Source organism: Linepithema humile, chromosome 4, assembly GCF_040581485.1.
Source record: "Linepithema humile isolate Giens D197 chromosome 4, Lhum_UNIL_v1.0, whole genome shotgun sequence".
NCBI lineage: Eukaryota > Metazoa > Arthropoda > Insecta > Hymenoptera > Formicidae > Linepithema > Linepithema humile.
In genome coordinates this window covers 15,571,185-15,596,532 of record NC_090131.1, presented here as the reverse complement: position 1 = coordinate 15,596,532, position 25,348 = coordinate 15,571,185, and the positions used below count along the sequence as shown (strand labels likewise).

The 25,348-nt window shown below is 40.7% G+C and overlaps 1 protein-coding gene and 1 long non-coding RNA gene across 14 annotated transcripts in view; one reads left to right on the top strand and one right to left on the bottom strand.

Annotated features, from left to right (window-relative positions):
• The window catches only part of LOC105676874 (uncharacterized), a 49,335-nt gene extending 47,511 nt beyond the window's left edge, over positions 1-1,824 (top strand). The window contains exon 3 of the long non-coding RNA XR_001101453.2: positions 104-1,824. This is a non-coding gene — a long non-coding RNA (uncharacterized lncRNA). The remainder of the gene's footprint in view (positions 1-103) is intronic.
• Positions 1-25,348, bottom strand: part of LOC105676868 (nucleolysin TIAR) — a 395,737-nt gene that overhangs the window by 25,272 nt on the left and 345,117 nt on the right. For all 13 annotated transcript variants that reach the window (XR_010889754.1, XM_067353317.1, XM_067353315.1 and 10 more), the window contains 2 exons: positions 24,045-24,120; positions 18,626-18,728 (listed from right to left, as the gene is read on the bottom strand). Coding sequence is in view for 12 of the 13 variants with exons in the window: in XM_067353317.1 (XP_067209418.1) it covers positions 18,626-18,728; positions 24,045-24,120 (179 nt within the window). In the remaining variant the exon portion in view is untranslated. The remainder of the gene's footprint in view (positions 1-18,625; positions 18,729-24,044; positions 24,121-25,348) is intronic.

The window sequence follows — 25,348 nt, the reverse complement described above, 5'->3', positions numbered from 1 at the left end:
ATTTGTATGTGTATTTACTGTCATTAGTGGCCTATACATAACTTATGTAACTATAGTATTGTTTCGGATATCATTGTAATGTAAATGTATTTATATTTTACAGATAAACTTTGCGCGCGTAATCGGTGCTACGAAATATATTCGTTCCGTCGTATAATACAAACAAAATGCGCGTCGGGAGTGCCGTTAATGCCGGGAGTTGTAGCGAATCTATAGATAAACGCATTTCCGCCGTATGCCATGACAAATATTGGGACACGATTTTTTCTCGACTTTGGGCTTGGCTCGGGGGGAGGGAAAGATTGGTTTTTATCATGAGATCCCGACTGGATCCCGACTCCTTCGGTCCGCTAACATATGCCGGAAAGCATGGGGTTGCTTAATTGCAACTGTGAAACATGATGGACGGCATAGAAATCAATCCAGCGACTTCCGTTAGTTTGGCACCAAAATGCTGCTGGGATGCTCTGTATCCGATCGGTTGACCCCGTGACTAATCGCACCTTACCTTCGTCGAGCTTACCTTTGCCCTCTGTTTTGAGAGAATCGTGCCCCAATTGGTAAATGTGGTGGTCTGAAACGCGGAAGGAATTCACGCGTAACGTCACAGCTTGGACAATTCGGTTCGATTCGCCTGTGACGTCGGGAGTGCCATTTTAAGTATCGCGCGATTTTCGCATTCAGGTACGCGCGCGAGCAATGCGTGCGCCGCGAACGCGTGTGAGTGCTCGAAGGACCGCTGTGAGAGGAGGAGGAGGAGGAGGAGGAGGAGGAGGAGGAGGAGGAGAAGGCCTAGGAGGCATCGGGCAATAGCGGAGCAACGATACGGTAAGTAATTTATCATAAAAATTGCGTTTTTTTGTTTAGTGATAGTGAAGAGGCGATATGTATATAAATTTAGAATTAGTCAAAAGATATTAGTACCTCTCTCACAAAAGAAAAACTAGTATAATATTAGCGGAGAATATGATGGGGAATATATCGAGTGAAAGACTGTGCACGTATATAAAGGTGCACATAAAGTAAGAGAAATCGTACGTAGTACAAGAAAGTAATGAAATGCGAAATATGTGAAATATGAATGGGATATTATAGGTAAAATCTGATGGAGAAATGCTGTGCATACGATCACCAACTCCATTTCTTTCATAAGGTACCTGAGCTCTGATTCATTTCAATGATAATAACCAAATTATGTAAAAATATCGACAAGAGTGAAAAATTAAATAATGAGAAATATGAAAAATAGAATGAAAAGAGTGAAGGAAGATTCGATTTTCTTTTACCTTGCTCACTGTACAATTCCCCCGTTCTCTCTCTTCCCGCCCGTACCTCTCTTTGTCGTATTCGTATACCTCTTTAATAGCTTTAATACCTTTAACATCTCATTCGATTTAGAATATCTTAGGTCCGATAAGATTTTCCAAACAAGGGGAAGTATACGAGCATGCATATTAAAGCCAATGTATACAAATTGTATTGTAAAACGTTACGACATAAAAAATACTTTTAACGAGATTTGAACGACGTTACTACATACGCATATACGTGCATATGTTCCGAGGTGCGCACTCGGTATACATGTATGTACGTACATAAAAGACCATCACACAAGTCTACCAATTTAGTTTAATACCTCTAGTCGTACTATAAACAGCAGTTCACTCGCTCGTGATTTTCAAACAGACATAATAAAAAAATTTTCCACAACAAAAACACAAATAGAAATGTAAAGTGTAACGTTTTGTGCAACAAAGCACCGACATTTGTAATTTCGTGTAATTTTACAAAATGCTTATTCATGAATAAAAATTATTTTATACATTTAGACGTATGCATGATGTTTAAAATGCTACGTTATTCTTTCTCTTGTTCTAGACGCTTGTTAATACGACAATGTGTTAAAAAAACAAAGAAACGTGGACGAAAGAGAGAACGGCTGTATGTATACGAAGAAAAATAGAAGCGATAAAATATTACTCTAAATCAACGCGCAATTAGTGCCGAAATGACAGTTGTTTTATACTTCCGGTTGATTTATCGTAATATTTTACAGCTACAGTGATATATAGCAGTGCTGATATTTTTCTCCACGCAATAATGTATACAAGTATGAAGAGTGAAAATGGAAAGGTAGAGAATGATTAATAATTATAGTAGTAATAAATACAACATAGATAAGTAATATAATAATAATGTTAAAGGTATCTGAAAGGTTGCGAAATATAATTATTGAAAAAGAGGTAAGAAGTAAGAAAAAAGTACGAAACATATTTTTAATAAAGGGTAAATTAGATAACGTTTGTAGCTAACTTGCTTTGATTGTGGTACACTTACACACTTGTTTATGTTCACACCACCTCTCTCTTTCTCTTTCTCTCTTTTCTTTGCTACTGGCCTTAACTCCTGAGGTATCATCCTCCTGCAAAATATCCGTGTTAAAACGACACGTACAAAAAAAAACAAATGCAGCGACGATGGAATATATTCCTAAAGAATTCATTATTGCGTGTAGCGAGAAATATTGGCCACACATTTGTCACAATCGTGGGTCAAAGTTCAATAATTGCAGTAAATATTATCGTACGCAATAATTCACAATTAAGCATATATCAATAGCGCTTCAATAATTCCTCCATTATCGCTCTTACACGTAAGGTGTGTACTATGTTAAAACGAAAAAACCTAAGCTGCCGATGTTTAATCTTTCAAATAAAAGTTTCGTTACAATGGGGTTGTTAGAAAAAAAAAGAAAAATATTGAAAGAGATTTAGCGGAGGTCTCGTCCAATGATAAATGAACCGAGCCGGGTTGACGTTAGATTTGTACGCTGGAGAATTCGATACAGGTATTAGTCAAGCGTAAATTCGCGATACAATAAGGTACGTGAAGAATGGCGGAGCAAATGCTTTCGATCATGAGGGCTTTGTACAAATGTGCTACATTAAATGAAGTCTACGTTTGAATGGATTTTTCTCTTTCTTCTTATCCTACTCGCTTACCATTGTGACGATAGTTTGTACATCCTTATGCCGCTACGGCACTAACGACAATTTAATGGATCTCCTCATAATGACAAAAACTCGGTATTTCCTGACCAGTTTCTCCTATCTCTCAAGATTACACTATAAACTGTACGATGCGTCTTTTTATGGATAGTATAGCCGTATATCGACGCACGATGAGATTGCGTGTAAGTTATAACCGTAAGTTATAACTTACTTTTACTGTCCACTTCTAACGCGCGTACAATGTTATAATGAAATTACTTTCAATTAAATTTTAATCAATTAACCTTATTTTTTTTAGTTTACATTATAAAATAAAGTATCTCCGTAGATTTTTAGAATACTAACTTCAGATTAAATTACGATAGTCATTAATAATAAGCATCATTTAAATCCCATCTTTGTTAATAATTACGTACGTGATTAACTAATTAATTGTTGAAGAATGCAATCAATAATTGATCAGTTCTATCGCACGCTTGCGTATTGCAGATCTTTGAGTTAGGTGAAAAAAATAAGGTAATATCATAAATATGTCTAAAAGATAAATCAAAAGTCAGTCGAGCAGTTAAAGTTTAATATCAAGTTTCTCACATTCAAAGGTCCAAGTATGTGTCGTATAAATTCGCATAAATCCAAGTTTCACACGAAGGTGCAGATGCATAATGCAAATACATTTGTTGCAAGAGCATATACCACGTTAAAGCCTATACCTTCAAGTAGACCTTAACAGTAAACACAAACGCGTGTTCTCCGCAGGGACATTATAGGGACTAATAAACCTGCGAGCTAAACCACGGGCTGCCATACTTTGCCAAGACGGCTGAGTAACCGTGGCCGTTAAAGTTTCCGTATAATCTTGGGATAGGCGGTTTCGTTGCCCGGGAAAAGCCTTACTTCGAACCCCATGCTCATACCAAAGTTTGAGCCGCATCCAAATCTATGCGAAAGGGTTACCCGGCTATTATTTATGGTTCTTGTTCTGTACTTCCTATGTCTCTATCACGATTGTTGTGCACACAGTTGAGTCGGTATCTTTCCCATTCATGTAAATTTCCATTTACCTTACTCGCCTCACTCGACTTAACCTAAACGATACAATTAATAGAAATTATTCGGGTTTTTATATCATTTATACTATTATTTTACTCTATTATTAATCTTATTAAATTTAAATTTGCGACGATTTATTATATTTTAATTTGAGGAAGCTAAAAGTTATTATTAATTATTATTAACTTCGATGCAGTTTGATTCCATTCTATATTTTATGGATGAAATCACAATTTAAATTCTATTACCGTAAATTATCATTATATAATTCAATTTCTACATGCATATATTATCATCTATTAATATGTAACAATATTTCTTCAGAATACAATGTACTTTTATTCACAATTCTTATCAGCTCATTGTTAATATGCGGTACATTGCTGTACGGAAGCGTCTTCGCGACAGTAGTCGTCGAAATCAAAGATCAGATTTGTCTTTAGCTTACTGCGACGAATTATGGATCTCTAATCGAGATGTTTTCCTCGTAATCGATCACCGTGATATCCGGAGCTCGAGCTAGTCTCTAGAATCTAGAGTCTAACCTACCGCTTCGTGCTTCACTTCGTTTCACTGGTTCGCAAGCTCGTTCTCTACGAGTCGGGCCAAGCCAAGATTTGTAGTCGCGGCATAAATTCGAGCTTTCGCCCTTCTCCGACTTGCCCTAATAGATTGGTGGCCGTAACAGAGGCGTGCGATATGTACACGTGTATATTCAGGCACTCTCGGTTTCTGCGTTAAATGCCGGCGGACTCGAGACAATTCGGTCATTTTATCGCTAAACATTTCCAGAAGCCTGTAAGATGCGCGTATAAATTGAGGTTTTCGGATATTGCTCATCCGCAATAGAACAATTAGAAGTGTGTACATAGTCTTGATATATCTAGACCACTGCTGTGCGGTAGCTGTGTTATGTAGTACTGAAGGTTTTGCACCTTTCACGTAGATAACACTTGCGATTAATATGCGGTGATCCGACAAGTCATTAAATTTTCTTTCAAGCGTTTGTGTACTTGCGCGTATAAGCATGGACGAGAGACGCAAAACTCTATAATTTTTCTTACATTTTTATTAAACGCTTCTTACGAATCGCTTTTCTATCGGCTCAGTCAGCCGCGAATCATCCTATTAGGTGGATCGTCTCGATAATCCGCCATGTGGGCGATTTTTTTGCGAGGATCGAGAACCAGACGTATAAACGGTGCAAAGAACACAATTGAAGATAAGCAGGCGCGAAGGTGAGCCGTTTTAGATTAAGCTGGATACGAAAAAGAGAGATGGAGAAAGAGGGAAAGGGAGCGACAAAAAGACACAGAGGGGAAACGAGGCGGGGATGGAGACAGAACGATCCGGCGAGAGAGAAACTGATCCGAGCGTTTAAAGAGCCACGGGGGTGTTCAACAGCGTTCCGCACTCGACGACGAAATGGTCTCCCGCCTCGCCGAAACGGGAAAACCAATCCTCTCTCTGCACCTTCGTTCGCCTTTCGCCTATGTGCCTATATTACCTTCGATCCGCATCTCTGCAAGCCCTCACCACCCTCCGCGGGCGGCACCCGCCGCCGCCGCCGCCGCCGCCGTTACCACCGATCCTTCGCCAACCAACCTCCCCTCCCGCGCGCCTTCACTCGTCCTCGACTCTCTACACCCGACGTGTTCGGTGCCTCCTCTGTTCCCGAACCTGATCCCGCCAAACTGTGCAGTATGTTCCTAGGCAGGCAGCAGCCCTCTGGAATTTCATTTCGTGTGCCGGGCTAATTATACGCCGGGCTTTTACATACGAGGCTGTCGCTATTTTACTGTCGGTCAGCGCGGCGCATGGCTTCCGGGTTGTGTGCACGCTGTTAGTGCTGCCGAGCGTCGGTGAAAAATCTGTACGATCCCGCGCGATCGTTTGCACCGCGCGCCAGAGGAAGTTACAACAGGCGGCAATTATGCGCGAACAAACGCGCGCACGTGAGAAATTCATACGTCCCGCGGCGGTTGCCTTATCGCGCTCCAAAGTGACAAGCCGGGAAATTCGTAATAATAATACAGACGTTACGATCATTCCTTTTGGCACGAAACTAGGTCAAAGGAGATATATATAATGATATAGAAGGAGAAGGGGATTAGATATCGCGATTGGTTTCATAATAACGCGATCTTATCGCTGTAGCAAAGTGACGCGAAAGAGGCTGAGGGCGAATATGCTGTGAATATTCGTCTAAATATTCGTAAAGTAGTAGACGAGTGAAATACGTGTGTCGGAGATTGCGCGCGCGAGATCTCGTCGAGCCGATGAAGCGCGTCCTGCCGCAAACGTATGTCCGTGTATATTGTGTGATTGTCATATCCATCGCGAACGTTCGAGCCCGGAAGCGGTGAAAACGCTCGCAAAAACACGTTAGCCGGGCGAGTGTATTACTGTTGGATTGGTCTCGGTTCCGAGGTGCTGATAGCAGTGATTGCTTGGTCGAGGACTCGGGGTTGGGTTAGTGGTTGCAGCGGTGACTCGCTCGGCAACTACTCACGAGTTACTACTACAAACATTGAGTCTCTTTCCCACTCTTTTTCCCGCGTGCTCGGTCTCCGGCGATCTATCTTTCCACGGGTTCTCGCACCTACGTCGCTCATCCCTTTCTAAAATCACCGCCTTATCCGCCTCTGCGCTTGTCTGCCATCATTTACTTTCGACCACTTTCACGATTAAATGGCCGCGAAATTGCGACTGTTTTACGTGAGCTGGATAGTGTAGTCCGCGGTGACTTCACTACGGCGCGACTGGAGAGAAAAATGTTGAAATAACAGCGGATTCCGGCGTGCTCGCGTTTTATTCATCTGATCAATTATTTCACGTCATTGTTTATGACTTATGAACAAGAAGAGGAACACGAGATCCACCTTAGATTTTCCTTCTTCTCGTATAATCTTATATAACGTGCCTATCTCGTGTGCAAGAAAAATACTGGACAACATCGTTTTTGCATCGGAGCGTAAAAAGTAATAAATCGTTACACGCGCGAATGTTGATGCGAGTCCACATATTTTTAACTTCGGGCTTCGTATCAGTACACATAATTTTTTAATCCGGAGCAGCTGTCTCTCTTTTTGTTTGCCCTTCCGGTTTGTGCTTTGTCATAGCGCTATATTTCACGTGTGTTTGCCGTAATAATTTTCCCCGGTCGATTCATATGTAAAAACGTACACGCTCGCTTCATGCATTTGTGCCCTTTGAAAGTGATGTATGATCTTGATTGGCCGAATCGTTCTGAAGTAGACGTCGTCGAGAGGACAAACGAGCGCCGATTTACATCGGAAATCCGGAGGTGAAATTGCGCGAGGACGAAGTAGGTTTATCGGCACGATTTGTATAATCGTCAAAGTTTTTGGGATTGAAGCAGGGCAGCCATACGCGTACACCGTCTCTTGAGTAAACTCGATCGATCTCGGGCTACGGAAATCTAATTTTAGCGCGGTACCGTCACTCTACTTTCGTTTGCGGACTGTCGGTGTAAATGTTACATCGAAAGTTTTTCTTTTTTTTTATCGAATCTTAATTACACAATAGTTTGTTTCAACTTCTAGAATAAAAAGAAAAAATCTTTTAAATCGGTGATATTACTATACGTTTCGATCAATTTCGTTGAGTGGAGAGGCAATCTGCCAAGTGATTATACGTTTTATTATTAAATATATGATTTAAAGAGCGCAATCAGCCATTCGCACACAGAGATGGGTCTCTTTATAAATCGAAATATGTTGCGGTACAACATAACATGCTATTTAAAGGATGGTATTAAAATATCTTTAATATTTTAGTAAAATAAATCGACAATTCGTGGAAAAGCAAGCGATGCATCTTTTATCATGCGTGATAATTACGCGCAACATTTATAATTTACTGTTATATATGATTTTGTAAGTTAAATAAAATCGCATTTGCGTTAAATTTTTAATGAAATATATATAATTATAGTTTAAATAACAGTAAAAACGTATTTTTTCTATTTATTATAAATATATATTATTTTCGACAGTGTATCTTACAATTTGCCTTTGTTTACTTCAATATCAATACGTGCCAATATAATTAATCAAGTGCAACATTTAAACAGAGAGAAGCTCGTACTAATACAGCCATTATTATTCCCTGGACAATCATCGATATTAATTTCCGTACGTATTCCGGTTTACTATGCTACTAAATGATTCAACCGATGCGGTTCGATTGAAACAAAATCGTATTTTAACGTGCATTATATTCGCGCTAATATTTATCTCGCATCAAAAATCCATATTTTTCCAAATTGCATTCTCATTATTTAAACGAAATCCGGAGCGCATGGATGATAAATACGACAGATTGTTCCCAATGGCTTTAAATTGCGGACGTGCAATAGGAAAGACCAAGTGTTTTAACGACCAAATGGATCTTGCAACGACTGCTGTTAGTACACATAGCCAAGAGGAGATGCACGGCCAGGATACGTTGCCTCTTGCGCGAAATACATCTCAAGTGTGAGTACTCCTTAGAACAATACCTACGAGACTACAGTGTAACATCACGGTCTGGCTTGGAACATTACCTCTTCCGAAACGGGTCACTGAGTACGAACTCGGAGCAATTACAGTGACAATGAAAAATTTATATAAGTGGTTTTCGTCGACATTTAATGTTTTGATCAATAAGTAACCGTTACAATTGCAAGGGAGAGCTTATTACCGTGGTATAAGTTGAAAAATGGAGGGCAGATGCAATATTAATTGTGAATAATTATTAAATCTATCCCTTTCGCTTTACAAAGAAATAATGTTATCGAATATTTTTGAGGCATGATACTTTAGGCGTGTCTTGTTTTCAACAATGTAGTTCAAAATTGAAGACTTTAGATTTATCTTAATTTCCTGTTTGGAATATTGTGAAAAAAGTTGTTGACTCTAACAACAAGTGTCTTAATTATGTTAGAGTTGATTAACACTTTAATGATTATTGTCTTTGTCCATTTGCAATCTCCGTATCTCTGAAATCTCATGGTAAACTAGCGAAAGGGAAAGAAAAAGCGGAAGGAAAAGAGCGAAAGAAGGTCGAAGCTTTAAACCAACGCTAAGGGTCCCAGCCTCGTCTTGGATCAACTGTAAATAACAAAGTCTCCAATTTTCCTCAATTTGTAGTACGAAATACATGGTACAAGTGGTTGCGCTGTCTGTTCTTCGGACTAAGTTTCGCGGAATATATCGCATTTTTCTCCGACGACTTGACGGGTCGTATTGCGAACGTCTCTCCGCGCTTTTAATTCGCATCACGCGCGGATTTCGTATTCTGTCCGAAAGTTTCACATCTCGTCGCATTATCGAGTCAGGAAGTCGGAGTGACCCGGAGATATTGGGGCAGAAGAAATTGCGGCTCATCTGTTCGAGAGGCTCGCAAGCGTTGTGGGCATCTTTGTCCTCCGATTAGTTAAATCGTGCGAGCAATATCAAAAAATCGATTTAGTATATATAATAATCTCGCCAAGGAGAAATGGGACACGGGAGACGTAACGCTCTTGCGATATATTATTAATCGATCACGTGAATTAATACTCGCGATCTGGGCTATTAGCAATTTAAAAGGATCGTAAACCACAATCATGCATCTCTGTAAACCGCGCGGAGAACTGCATGGATACTGTTACTTTAATCGAAATGACGACCGATGTTTAACATCACAATATTATGATAATACGTTGTGCCATGATAATTAGTATACGCCATGTTCGTACGTTGCAAGACAAACAAGATATTTAGGATGTATATCTATGCAGCTCATATCTGATAATGGAGATGCATGATGGATACGCTCTGGTTAGCCGGAGGATTTATAGTCACTGCTCAAAATGCAACAATTTACGAACCGATTATGGAAAACCATGTTTATTAATATGAGTTAATGTGCGATTTTGGAGCAATGATATGGCCAAACTTTTGAGCCGATCAAATCCGGTACGGTACGGTTATTAAATTACATTCGTCTAATTCAGACATAATTCTCAGTTAAACTAATCTCAATGCAAATTATCGATCAAAAATTGTCGCATACTTCTTTAATAAAGCGTGTTAAATAACAAGCTTGAAGAGGCATAATACAAATCTGGTTTTAAATAATTCTTCTTAATTGCTCACCTATCAAATCTGCTCTATGAAGCTCGATATGCTACTGCATTGAGTTCTTTGAATTAATTATGACCGCAGCGCGATCGAATTTGCCAGTCTATGTTTAGTTGTTACCGGCATTGCTCGTGTCATATCCGTGAAATACGATGATAAGATCCGTTTCCATCACGTTAGAGTCGCGCCAAGGTCTTTAGACTTACTCCACAAATTGCGTTACATAAAGTTTGATGGACAATGTGTTGTAATACAATCCCGGACGACGTGACACTAATCGCGTTATCGGTTTGATATCAAAGCCGATTCGATTGGCGGAAGGACGTGTCCGCATCGCGGACGGTCGAAAAGAGTGCGATAATGCTGTAAAACGGAATACGCGCGCGTCCTACGGTTCGTTTCCTAAGGGATATAAACTTGCCGTTCCGCGGCAATTCTAACCAATTTACTATTCATGCTGCTTCGATGTGCGCCCAGCCGCGGGCTGTTGTGATACGGGCAACCAATCAAAAACTCTCGTCCGTGGTACAACCGACCGGCCAGCCGTCGATGCAACAAGCAGAAACCTCTACTCACAGCCTAAAGCGAGGATGGATGTTCGGAAAATACAGGAGGAAAGGATATGGAGAAGAGGGAGGGGAAGTGGGATGGGTGGGAGGACGTACGGAACATATAGAATGGTTGTTGGTCGGTAGTTTCGTCTGTTAACATTTCATCCAGCTTTTGTAGTGTTGCGCATACACGCGTGCAAATGTACACGCGTATACAACGATGTACACTTAACATGGGCGTATCGTTCGGGGAAGGGAAAAGAAGAGAGTACTTGACTCGCCCCTTGAGCTATAAAAGTAATTATCGTTGGGTTAACGATTTAGCCGTATCGGCGCGGTCGCGCGTTTCTCGTCGGACGTGAATGTAAATCATGCGGGACGGACCGCGCGGACAGATCGCGGAGGAGAAAATTACGAAGACACCGCGGGACACCTTTAATTGAATTGGTCTTTGATTTCGCGTGGCTTTATCAAACCGTGACACTTTGACAAAAAGCCAACCAATAGGATGTCAGTTGTGGCATATGATGTTTCGTGCATTTCTCATTCTCCGATAATTGATAAAAAGATCCCCCGCTGTGGGACACGTTGCTTTGTACTTGGGCGACGTAAAAAGGGCGACCGTCCGGCTTTTGTCTCGCGTCGGGTGCTGCAGTGCGAAATAAAGTTGTACAAAGTAATCTTGTCGAATAGTTTTTCATCATCTTCAACTCGGAATGCCCGAGACGAGATTCCCCCCTGCGTCTCTGTAACCAAAAGCCACACGTACTCGACGTGCGACAGAGCCTGCTCCGCCGAGCCGAGCGGATTTAAGATCATCGTGTAATTTAATACACAGAAGCACAGTCAAGCACTGCACGAGGACTCGCCGAGTTGTTGGAGATTTCCGTCTAAACTCCGGCTCCCCTCGATCGTGAGAAAAGCGTCGACAACAGCTTCGTAATAGAAGCTCGACGAGCGGCAGCGCGTTAAGGTCCGCGGCGCGATAAGAGAGACGCCCCTTCCCCTGCTTTAAAGTCGTAAGGCAAGCGATAGATGAAGGGTGAATTTAAAGGGGCCGGCCGACTTCTCGTCTTGGCCGCTTTAACTGCGGGACGACCACCTGCAAGTAGACAATCCGGAATCGACCGGCGCGGCGGCACGCATACAGCGCACGCTGCTGCACCGCCGCGGAGAATGCATCGCCAGCTCTCTATCTGGCACGAATATACTTGCGCACTTTAGTGCCGGGAAGCGTGCCGTGTGTGTTTCCAACACGGCTCGACACTTAACCCACGCAAACGGACTGCGCTGCTTATTCAATGCCTGCCGCCGTCGACCGCCCGTCACTCCTGATGGACTAGCCTTCCGGTGCGTTAAGATTGTGTTCGATACGATGCACCGCTCGGAACGGAAGTTCCCGGAGCGTTTCCCTCCGAGCGTTGCGCGATGCGTCGGCGATTCGTCGTTATTGCTTCGTACAACGTATCCGAGTAACGAGGCATGAATATTAGATGGATATTTACGCAGCGCGATATGATATCGATGCGCTCATGGTAATTATGCGGATGTATTTCATCGGTTTAGCTGTCCGCCGTCAAGTATCTGGTCTAAATGTAAACGTGCGTTTTCGTAACATTTCCGCCCCTTTTATACATACAGATGAAAATCCCCCGAGCGTTAATGCAGAACATTTGTAAAATCTGATCGTTGAGATAGAATCGAGAATAACCGAGTAACTCGGGTTATTAGAATTCCGTCTCGTCTCGTACCTTCATTCGCATGCTCCATTATGCGGATATGTTCAAATACTGATATAAAATCTGACGCATCTACGCAAACGTACGTAAGTACAAATGAGCTTACAAATGAGCTTACAAACGATCGTGTCGGGAATTATAACGGCATTATATCTCAAGTTAGCATCTCATGTTATCGCTATCGGAAATTGTGTTTGTAATATCTATCGGGAGTTTATGTTATGCGGCGTGTATAACGTTATGTATGTACGTTACGTTTTGTTAACTTAAGTGTACAGTTTATTCAACTGCATTTCTCTTGCGCGCATTCGGCGAATGTGAAAAAAATTCTTTCGCGTGTTGAATCGTGATATGCACTTTGTTCCTCACTGAAATTCAACTAGCACTTTATTTATTTTCCGTTGTTACTCATATAATATTACAATGCATAACGTAACCTTTAATGTGCATCATTGGAATATATAAGCCGTTCGTTCAGTTTACGGAAACTTTATACACGCGGTGCGTGTATTTTGCGTTATTTAATAACGGGGACAGGTCGTAATCATGCAGAATGGCTATGCACATTAATATACATTTCATATTTGGCTTATGCACTGAGATTCTAGTAATAAAATGCATTCGCGTACTGTGTAATCATTTTCGCGAAATACAGGGAAATTTTGCATTGATTCGCGAAATTTCAGTGTAGCCCTTCTGTAGGTATATTTTATTTTATAATTATCCGCGCTTCTCATGAGACATATATCGTGATATGCGACGCAAGTATCTTTATATAAATAAATATTTTCGCAGCAGTGAATGTTGCTTTTTGAGATCAGAGAGGTACATTTTAAATGTATCTATTGACAAAGCAAAATCTGCAATTTTCCGTTACCGGAGTGAAAACTTTATGAAAATAGAGTTATGAAAGCACACATAAGATTCGCGATTCTTGAATCGAATACGAGTATCGCATTTATTGTGATATATCGTGTCGCCGGGATAATATATGTACGTCATCGTTCCGTTTGGTGCTCTCGCAAGTTCTGGTTCGACTACGTACGATCCGACGTCGGCGATACAAACTTTCGACATTAACTCGCGCCCAAGTTTGTCCTTTCACACGCCAGCAATCATATTTTTGCCTGACCGCAAAATTATCTAATTGCCACGACTATAAAATATTGGCCCAGTTGCCGGGTAACTTCGGGACTCAGTCAAATTAAATGCTGGCACGACCCAACTGTTTCCCAACTTCCTTTTCGTTTTTCTCTTATTCCTATCATATTATAACCAAGAATTGATATTACTCACACTAGGCTCTCTCGCTGCCGCGCACTTTGCTTTTCATTAATAAGATAAATACAACAGGATGTCAAACATTCCCCCCCCCCCTCCTTTTCCCCTGGCGTATCGTGTCCATGCTCGCGTACAATGCAAACAAATTATCTTGATTCCGTTTATCTATTTGCGTGATGGCTGTCTTGTCGATATTTACCAGAGTGTGTATAACTCAAGTATCAATACTCAAGTCGTCCTAACGTCTTCCCATCTCACCGCGGCATGCAGATCAGCCCTAGAGTACAGCGGCTATGGTGCACCGCGTTTTGGATTTGCAGATGAGAGTTGGCGCAACCAACTCCGGGATGTTGTTGGAGAGATACCGAAGTAAAGAGCAGAAAAGTCCGGGGCCATATAAAACTTCACCGTGTAATTCAGCCAAGTAAAACGCTGGCCGATAAACTTGCACTCCGGACTTCTCCTGTTTTCTTGAATGCGTTTTACCGTGAGCGCGCCTGCGTGTGGCGCAGCCACCGCGCCTCTCGATATTTTCCGCAGCGTTGTCTTTCTTTTATCGCCACTCGCTCCAACTTATTTATCCATCTAAGCTTTTGATATCACATTTTATTGCAGATGGGCGATTCATCGCTCGTTCTATAAGTGATCTAATATTGCTTCAAATTACATTGATATATGTGTCGCTTGATACGTGCCGTAAAACATAATGCGCCAGAAAGAGGCAGCCTCTTTTAATTAAACACGATTTTATCGTTATAATTTTTCTATTAATTGACCCGAGAAAAAATGGTATAATTGGTCAGATGTAAATATATATAATTAGTTATGAAAAGATCTGATAACATATGAAATTTTATATGATCATATAAAATTACATATGTACTCGTAAATCATATATATTTACATCTGACCAATTATACCATTTTTTTCTCGGGGAGTTTTACGTATATAGGACTTTTTGGAATATAAAATAAGATATAGTTTGCGATACAAGGTGCAATGAAGAAAAGAGGTAATAATATTCTCCTAGTTTAACAAGATATACAAAGAGAGATTTAAAATGTGCTTAAATAAAAATGTTAATGATATGTTGATTATGGTAATTTATTCCGGAATAAAAAATTTTCTTTTCTTTTCCTGTATGTGAAATCCAGAAATGCATACTGTGGCGCCACTTTCTATTTTAAGAATGTGGTTCAGTTTTTCTTCACAGTTATTTCAGAAATATTTAAAATCTCCTAGGATATTTTTTATGCTGATAGCGTATGATTTTACTTTAGAATATTGAGGAATGCAACACACACATATTCCTGTTACATCTTAGAGCAGCTGGAATTTTTTGTTTGAGAAGATGGCTCATTACAATGTTAGGAAATGCCTTCGAGGCATTTTCCTATGCTGAAGTGTGTATGTCGCGTTCATGGATATGTGTATTTTCTCTGCAACGAATCATTTTCCAGAAAATATGAAGCTCTTCTATCTAAGGCTGCCGGGTTGCAGCTGCGTATTGTAGAAACAAAGGACTTTTTCGTGAAAATTTCCGCGCAAAATATTTAAGAATCTGCAAAAAATTATTTAATATAAATATATACTCGACGACGGAACAATTTGAATAATACTTCATGCTTTTTGTACTAATCGTGTCAGCAATTATTTTTAATAGAATTTTGGCACAACATCAAAATGACGATAAAAATAATTGTACGTCTCTCGAAAGACGACAAATTTGTCTAATATATCTATTTAGTTTAAAAATTACAAATATCTATTCCAATTGAACGTATGTTATAAAAGTTACTCGCATATTGCTAACTTTTATAAAGCAATTGCAAGAAGTTGCAAGAATGCTACGAAGCGAGTACGTTATGCGAAATGGTGACTTTGAAGTGCGCAAATCGATGTCGCAGATATACCTGCGTATATACATGTACCTACTCTCGTTGAATACGATTGGCCATCGACACAATGTAAGAATTTGCTTGAAGCGTGCCAAGTCCACTTGAAACTCAAGAGTTTTATTAGAGCTCGTAAAGTCGCTAAGATTTTATATGCGAATGACGCAGTTAAAGCAATATTGATTTTTCATCGATATTGTATTATAAATCGATAATCGTTTCAATATTTTGTTTAAGGAACATTTGAGTCAATTCTTAAACATTTTGTAGCCGCAGAAACTAAATTTGGGGCAAATTTTGTATAGTTTACAATGAGTTTCATGATTAATTGCTAATTGAATTGGTAGTAATATAATGCGTGTAACATTAAAATGTGATAAAAATAATTGTATATTTCTCGAAAGACGACAAATTTGTCTAATATCTATTTAGTTTAAAGATTTACAAATTTACATATCTATTCCGATTGAACGTACGTTATAAAAGTTATACTCGCATACTGCTAACATAAATAAAATGATACAAAACAGTCTGAGCTCAGATCAAATCATATCAGAAACTTTATTATATAATATTTATTTATACTTTTTCTTTGCAGATGTACAATAATACTTGATAAAATACAAGCGCATTTTCAACGCACATAATTTTACTAAAGAAAGAAAGAAAGAATATTAGTTATTATCATTATTATTAATTATTATTCGCAATAAATTACCGCCATTCTTAAAGTATCCTATAGCAACTTAATTAGAAACAAGACGTTTTTGTCGTAAATTTCTAAATCTTCACATTATGGAGAATTCCGGAGGACAAGACAAAAATTAATTTTTAGATTACGTTGGCATTAGCTGTAGGAAATGAAACGCTACGTGCAAGACGCGGAACAAACCAAGCGCGACATGGCGCTTATTACTGCGAAACTCCAGATATAGGTTCGGTTAGAAAATTAATAGCGCAAAAGTTATAGATTAAACTAATTCACGTGAGCACGTTTTAATCGTAAATGTTGTTTGCATGGAAAGTGTCATGGAAAGTGTCATAAATTCTACATGTTTACGGCGAAGAAGGGAAAGAAGGGAAACAAGGTGAACTTTTTGAAGATTATTATTTTCTCTTATGAGAAATTTAGGATACGTCCGTCGGGGAATATTAACCGCATAAAGGTGGCCAGCAAGAAAGTACTTTCTGCGAATTTGGCCTATGCAAATACGGGTGAACAATCCGGGTAGGTCGAGTTTGCAAGCCCTCGTCTAGTGAAAAAGTTTGGACGCCTCGCGACGAATACTAATTAAAGACTTGCGGAATGAAATTAGTTAGCCGAGGGATCGGGGGTGACTCTCCGAGGATGGACGATGGAGTCCTCGACTCGGGCGATGAAGAGCCGCTTATGATAATATAATAATACTTACTTGGGGCCTCGGAGTGCTACCTCCAAGCTCATTATGCGTTTAGTTCATAACTTCAATTAGATTCTTACTATCCCTACTGAGCCAGGGCTTTCATCCTGCCGTTGTCTCAAACCATCCTAATTATACAAGTAATTACTATCGCGAAAGAGAACGTTTCAACTCATTCATTGGCCGCGATGATGCTGCATAAGCAAAGATAGTTTATCCCTTTTGCAATTCAAATATTTTGTCCGAGATATTTCAGTTAAACTTATTGTACTAATTGTAATTTTATCGCGGCGGAAATATAATATTACATATTTCTCAAAGTTTAAGCACTCTTATCGCGAAACAGCGTATTCGTGACACTTGCGAGGAGCACCGACGATTATAATGTTCCTCCGTTAAGATTGTATTTGGTCATCCCAATTTGAAGTGCGATTTACGACTTGGCGTCGGTAAACGCATTTTAGAAAAGAGAGGAAAATATTTGTTGACCCCCTCCCTCCCTCCTCCGTCCTTCATCCATCGCTGCGGGAAATTTCCACAGAGTTCATACTGTCGCTCGCCGGGCTTTGAAATCAATCTCAGTACTCTGGGAACATGATAGTTCGACGCGAGTAGAACTTCTTCCTTCCTCCGCCTCGGTCCATTGAAAAAAAGCTCTTGAGTCCATCTCAAGGTATCGATTAACAAACACTCGAACAGCTAGTGCTGCCTTTGTAGAGCCCGCTTTGCAGAGTAACCGCTCGTGGTAAAGCCGTTTCGAGCTTTCCTGAATGGCACAGTGAAAGCTTTCTGTGCGAACGACTCACCGAGTGTTGCACAAGAGGCGGACCTTTCGAACTCCACAGAATAACGCGACCGTGCGCATCCATTTGTGCGCGGTAGAATTTCGCCGACCTAATCGAATTCCGGTTGCGTCGGCGAAATTTCCGCATTCGCGACCGACGAACGCGATATTTAATTTAGCAGCGCCGGTTTGGTATTCATGACGAGGCGTGCTGCGGACGTAAATATAACGCTTTGACGGAGTACTTGGAAATATGTATCGACCCTTTGATTTTATTTTCAAAAATTCTACTGTTACTGTTACGCCATCCGTTCTATTCGCCGAGCTGACTTCGACTTATCAAAATTATTCCTTTCAGCTTTTGTCATCGGAAACTTGCACTCAACATATTTCATTCTTTTTCTCCAAGAGAAAAAAGTTTATCTGAGTTTGTCACAAAGTCGTAATCGCGTTCACCTATTTTTACGTTCCGCTCATTGATAATATCCGCTCTTGCTTGTAAGAACTCTGCATATCTCTATAACGTACTTTTCGCTCTCTAACTACCGCGAGGTCTTGGCGATGAAAATAAGGCGATGAAATAAGAAACGCGACAGGAAACTTGCTCTTTTTGGATGAAAGGCAACGCGTAATACACTTTGATTTACACTTGCGTCGGTTTGCAGCGACAATTGAATACTTTCACCTGCTGTACCAAGGAAACCATTTATCACGATAGTAATCATGCACTATGCTACGCTCTTGTATGCAACAAAACGCTCGGTCATGAGACGCGAAGGTACTTACCTTCAGATTTAGGTGCGGGAGGTTTGCGAGTGGCCCAATTTGTCCGAATACTTCTGCCACCGAGCCACTGGCCATTCATGTTACCGATGGCACTCTCTGCTTCCTGAAAACAAGCACAATAATAAGAAAAATCAATATTCTCTACGAGAAACTCCAAAAGTACAATTCATATATTAAGCAAGAGTTTGCTAATTAACTGCAACTCAAGCATAAAAGTTGCATTAATTGATTCTGTTGAATATTATATTTTTCAAACGCCTGTTTAGCATTCGCTCACTAATGTTTTTAATATTTCATATTATTTTGTTCCCCCGCAACCTTGCAACATTGTTTTTTGATTTTGCAACCAAATACTATATTTCCAATGCCCGCTTTTATACAGAAGCGGTACATTGAATTTTAGCCGGTTTTTATGCTATTGCACACTATTCATTAATTCACTCTTTACGATCAAAGGAACCGTTGATTTTGTAAGAAGCATTCAGATGGAAATACAAAATATTTTTGCATACACCGCGAAATGATGGAGTTATATGGAGGTTATTTTATTTTATAATGTCGTTTCATCGAATGCGTATGAATGCATACGGTTACAGTTAGCGTTTGCAAAATTCTCACATTACAATGCTCTATTCTATTCTTGAGAAGCGGACGCTATAATATGTGAATAAATCTGTGATGCCGAGTAGGATGTAGGAATAAAATGGATAATTGACAATCGTCATTCGCAAAAATTCCACGTGTAATTAAAGTGAATTTCGCGATAATCGATAATTGCGAGATTACGGAAGATAAGGTTGTGTGTATTTATGTATTACAGAATGCTTCTAAGGGATTTCGCCGAGAGTGGGGAATGAAAATACGCGCGGCACCTTCGCGCGAAAGCTCCTTTATTGTCTCTCGCAACGTCTATAACAACAATCGCGGGGCGTCGTAAGAACCGCGGCGGCATCCGCGCGACGCGGAAGGATGTGCTGCATTCACACGCAAAACCGCGGATAAAACCAACAGGTATGTTGACGTCAATATTATCCGCGACTTATTGTTGATTCAGCCGCGGTATCCCGCCGGCTGGGCTCTCGATCCAGGTCAACTTAATATACGTTTTGAAATTTTATTCGATCGACTGCACTCTTGATTCCCCGGATTTTCGCGAACCGCTCCGGGCGATCCGGGACATTTTTCCATCGTGACGTCGGATTCCCTTCTGGGCGAAGGGACGAAATCATCTTCGGCAAAGGGCAGAGAGCGTTGCCGACGTATATTTCCGCGCGACGCAAACTATTTGCGCGACAGCTATGTAGATGTTATAATAAAATAGACATTATATCCGAACCGTCTACTATGCACGCGTCCATTACGCGGTTTTTGTGAAAAACAAGAGCAACTCTCTTTATCGATTATCGAAATTTGTGTAATGCGGAAAGAGTGAAGGGAGCGAGCGACGAGCGATATTCGCAGCGCGCGATGTTCGCTCGAAAGAAATATATATGGTATGACACACGTCATCGGTTGCATCATGCACACACACACACACACACACACACATACACATTCGCACCCGCGTTCGGAGGTACATGCTCGACATCGTGACGGTGGATTCGCAGGACGGCTGAGAGGGATGGAGACCTGAAAATATTCTCGACACGAGGAATTCCCCGAAAAAGTTTACTGTTCGAAAAGCTCTTCGGGTGTACGTAGCGCGGAGACGAAGGCGGGGAGGGGGATACCTCGCCATCTCTCTAGACTTCCCTCCACGCCTTTCCAGCTTCCAGCACAGTCCTACCCTCCGCCGCTCTCCACTGCCAGCCATTTGCGCCATTTGGGGGAGAGTCCCCCGCCTTTTCCTCATCTCCAGTCGTTACTTTCTTGCACGGCGCGGGCTGCACTCTTCAGACAGCGACTCCGCCGCGCTCGTGCCGCACGCTCATCCTCGCCACCGCGGATAAAGTATCTTCGAGTTCGAGTTTCCATTCTCGATATGATGCCGCATATTTGCGCGGTTAGCCTAGATAGAGCCAGGCGACCGAATGCCCCGCTCTAAGCCGATTCTAAACTTCGGTCGATATCCCCGACGCCTCTCTCCGACCCGCAACCCCTGAAAACCACCGCTGCTTGCCCCCTTCCGTCCGGCGTGACCAGGGCGTTTACGTGATACTAGAAGCACCACACAGCGCCGGCCGGTCAGCCGACGTCTTTCCCCGCGCTCACGGCCGGCCGGCGGTTCGAGCTGTCCAAGTACCCATCAAATCGAATTTCTTCCGCGGCCGGCGATGCTATAGACAGACGGGACCACCGCGCACCGACACCCAGCTGCTTTACACTATTATTAAGTCATGCTCCGGCACAACGCGCTGTCGGATTACGTGGCCTTAACAAAACTTCCTTACCAAACAAACTGTACTGATCTCGATTGTCCGTAAGCTTGTCGTTTTGAACTCTTTTATGTCGAGACTTTTATCGTTTTACAAATTTTGTCATTTAAAGTGCAATATAACGTACTTTTTTTTAAATCAAAATTCTTATACACTTTTAACAAATTGCGGTGTATATAGATCATATCAATTATTGCTCATAAAGAAATATTAATTTGTTGAATACTTTGTTGGTAGACGAAGAGAGAATAACGCGAAATGAAATATTTTTCAAGGAAGCTCATTGCTAAAAGATGGCTTTGCATACTTGTCAACTCGTTTATAGCGGTAATTGTATTCCAAAGTTGTGACTCTAATTCACATTGCCGTTTTACTGAATACCAATTACATTACCAATTATTATTATAAAATTTCATATTTAGCAAGAAATTAATATGCCTTTTATTCTGCAAGATTTGATTTAGCACAATTAAAAGTATTCCATATTATATTAACAGCTATATTTTAATATGCATTATAATTTCGTATTTAGTAAAAAAGGAATACGCCTTTTATTTTGTGAGGTTTGATTTAGCACCGTTGATGGTATTCTATTTTTGATCAAAGTTGTACGTGCCTCGCGGCAACAAAGTAATTTCGATGTAGAGTGTAATTCAATGGTACAATAATTCAATTTTTATTGAAATTTCAATGGGGTATAAATGATATAAGTCTATATAATCTACGTAATCATTTGTGCGAGAGAGAGAGAAACATGTTTCGTTTGGCGTGATTAATATTTGAGTCCGTAACGATAAGTAGCGCGAAATTTCAAGCAATATTTTCTTGAAACGTTTCAAATTATTTATTTGACTCGTTCGTACAATCCAGAAAATTAACGTAACATTTTACAATTTTTTAATAAAAGCTGTATGACTCTATGACCAAATAAAAATATGACTTGTTGTTTTAAAAATTCTGCGACTTGCTACATGTACCATATTTCTGTTGCGTCAAAAAATAAAGACTATTTATTTACATAGTCCTGCGTATATTCGCGATAACATGTCAACGCGGCCGTTATACATCCGGTATTCTGACTGCAACCATAAATAAAATAACGTTTACACACATAAAGGTGTTAACCAATGTGCCGTAAATGACGCACTAATTGCCATTGTTTATCTAGCATGGGATATACAAATCTATGCGGGTAGCGGTGCGCTTTTGTATGCTTAAGGTCGTGAGTCATAATATCGCGCGATTTATCGATCAAATGGTAAAGCAACAAAAGTTGACAGTAACTAGAGCGAGCACTTTTACTGAATGTATGTAAGTGTACGCTGGCCATCAACTGGTAACAGGGGCAAAGCTTGGACTACATGATGAATCCGTCCACGTATTTCAATAGACACCGACATTGTACCATATATTTGCTACTTGCCGCATTTTATTTTCATTGGAAATTACAAATCACAATTTACAGTGGCGGGATAAACGTTGCAATCGTAAATCAATTTTTTTTCCACCGTCGTTGGTATTAACGCATCATCGCACCTGACGAATGCGGTACACAAACGCACGAAACGTATAGAAACGCGAGACATTATAAAAGCTCGGTATTCATTAAATGCAGCACTTGAGACCGCCCTCGAGGAAAAACGAGAATCCCGAGAATTCGTATTTCCTCGTACATCTTAAAAGAGCCAGGATGCTGGATGCTGGGCGATCAGAGCTCGCGATTTAGGTACGTGTATCCGGCGGTCGAAGGATATAGTGGCGGCGGGACCGGTCGGTGGACGCGAGGGGCGGTGGGGATAGTGGTGGGCGGGGAAGGGGCGAAATTTTCGCGTGTTCCTAGAGGTTAACGGAGACACTCGGGAAATTTATACTTCGGCAATAGTAATACCGCGGGTGTGAGGCAGGTGCCGGCGGTGGTCCAGATCGATAGGACATTAAAACAGAGAGGAAACGAGAGAGGGTCTACCTTCGGGGCAGGCGCCTCGACGAATAACCCCGCCATAAACGGAGGAAAGCCTTCTTTTACTCAGCCGTACATCTAACTTCGCTGTGATTTACGTCGTGGATTTTGGCGGGTCACCGTAAAACTCCGGCCACTCTCCATTTAGTCTCCGAAAAATGATGTTGTAAACCGTGACGGTCGGACCCTCCTCCTTATTTCATCAGCGGAAGGACGATGTCAAGTTTGACATGCTGCGGAAGTGATTTTGCAGTCGCAGTCGTTGACGAGCGCTCGCGTTCTTTTCGGGGGACAATCGGGGAGTTGGATGCGATAATTAAAATGCTGCTCGGAACGACATTATCTACTCTGCCATTATGCCGCTGTAGGTCTGATTTACATAAAATAGATCGGGCACTTATCTCTTATCTCCTCCGCTCGCAAATATCCGGATAATGTGTCATTTCATTTTTGACTATATAATCTCTTAGATATGGAGTCACGAATGTTGTTGCTTTAATTGATGCTTTGCATGCTGCAATTTTCTCTCGCACTAACGCCTAACGGACTTTCTTGAGAGCGCAGTCGAATTTTGCTAAAATGTCGATCAAGAAAACGTGATGCGTAAAGTTTTCTTCTAGGGTTTCTAAGACTTGTAAGATCCTAAAGTTAACTCGGACTAAGTGGCTTTTTGGTAGTTAAGATATATCGATTGATACATGCTCGAATAATAAACTTATCTTATTAAACTTTCGAAATAGAAAAAAATCTCTTCTCTAGAAGAAGATGTCATGCTATAAAAACATGAATGACTAACAAAACTACACGCATAAAAGTTTAAGTGTTTCAGAGCTATATATTCCTAATGAATCAAAGTTTCTTTATTTTTTGACAATGAGAATAATTGTTAGCTAATAGGGTTTTATGCGGGATAAACTACTTTTAACAAAGTGTGATTGTATCTTGCAAGTTTTAAATACCGTAGCTAAGGCTCATATGATAGACTTTGTTTATTATCTCAGCTACGGCAACACTAATACTCTCGCTACTTTTTAAGGGAAAACATCGGACTAATATAATAATGTTGCTAATAAAAAGTACTTACTGCTTTTTTGACGAAAGAAACGAATCCATATCCCTTGGATTTTAAAGTTTGGGGATCCCTGACGACTCTGCAATCTCTGTAACATAAATATTATATCTTGTAAAATGAAATAATGTATGGACATAAGTAACGTAAGGATAGGATTCCATTATCGAGAAATTCGCTAATAGATCGATTTAGTGGTTAAATCCACTTGGTTCTTATTATAACATTCAATTAAGAATTTCTTATTTTAATCTTCATTTAAAATTCTTGCGTTATCTCTTTGATACCAGAATTTAAATAGAATTAATATCTCATCATATATTTACTTACATTTTTTTTTTTTTTTTTTTTTTGCTACGAAATGATGAATATTGAAATAACACACGTATATACGAATAGAATGATATTTAGCATTTTCTAGGAGGGGAAAGAATATTCATCTCCGTCTACGCGGTCATTATCGCAATATTACGAAGCTCGCAGGGAGGGACCTCAATTTGTTTCATGCACAGTTGAATTTCGAAACGCTCATATTCTCCGGAAAAGTACCGGCGACATTGTCGGGCAAATTGGGAGCGGGTTGCCGGACCGCCCCCGACAAATTCTTCCTCATAATTAAGATTCCAGTAGCGCACCCGGCGGACAAAATTAGGAATACTGGAACGCACGGCGTGGCGCTGGAGGTTTCGGTGTCGTTTCGGCGAGAGCTTAAGGCGAGGAAATATTCTTTCGACCGATAGAGCGGGATGGCATGCGCCGCGAATAAAATTCCGCGCCACGCACACACACACACACACACTGATATATCTCCACGCTTCTCGCTTCCGTTATTCGCCGGCTATCGGGACTTTTTTCGAGCGCAAGTGGGAATTTTCAAAAGACTACGTCGCGCGGTATCTACTATCTACTATGCGCGGTGATTGATGTATACCACGGTCGGAACTTTGATGTATGACACTTTCCGCGCACCATGGAATTAATTGCCCGTAGAAAAAAAATTGCCAGCGTGAAGATGACAGTACTGATCTTCCTCCTTATTGTCTCCGTATTTGTGATGGATGAATTGCAGTAGAGTAGCAAGTAATTAGAAAATAGATGGTTGAATAGTGACATCCATAAATGCAGATGTTTGCGCGGGGTATATTTCACGGACCTTTTTTCGTTTTAACTCTTTTCCGCCGGCTGTGCAATAGTTTTTGTCCGCCAAACTGAAAACGGTCAGCTTCATGAAGATAAGTCATTAAATGTATAATGTGCCCAACCGCAATTTAATGTGTTATGTTTAAAAAGTCTAGCAAACGACGTTTGCCGTGATACAC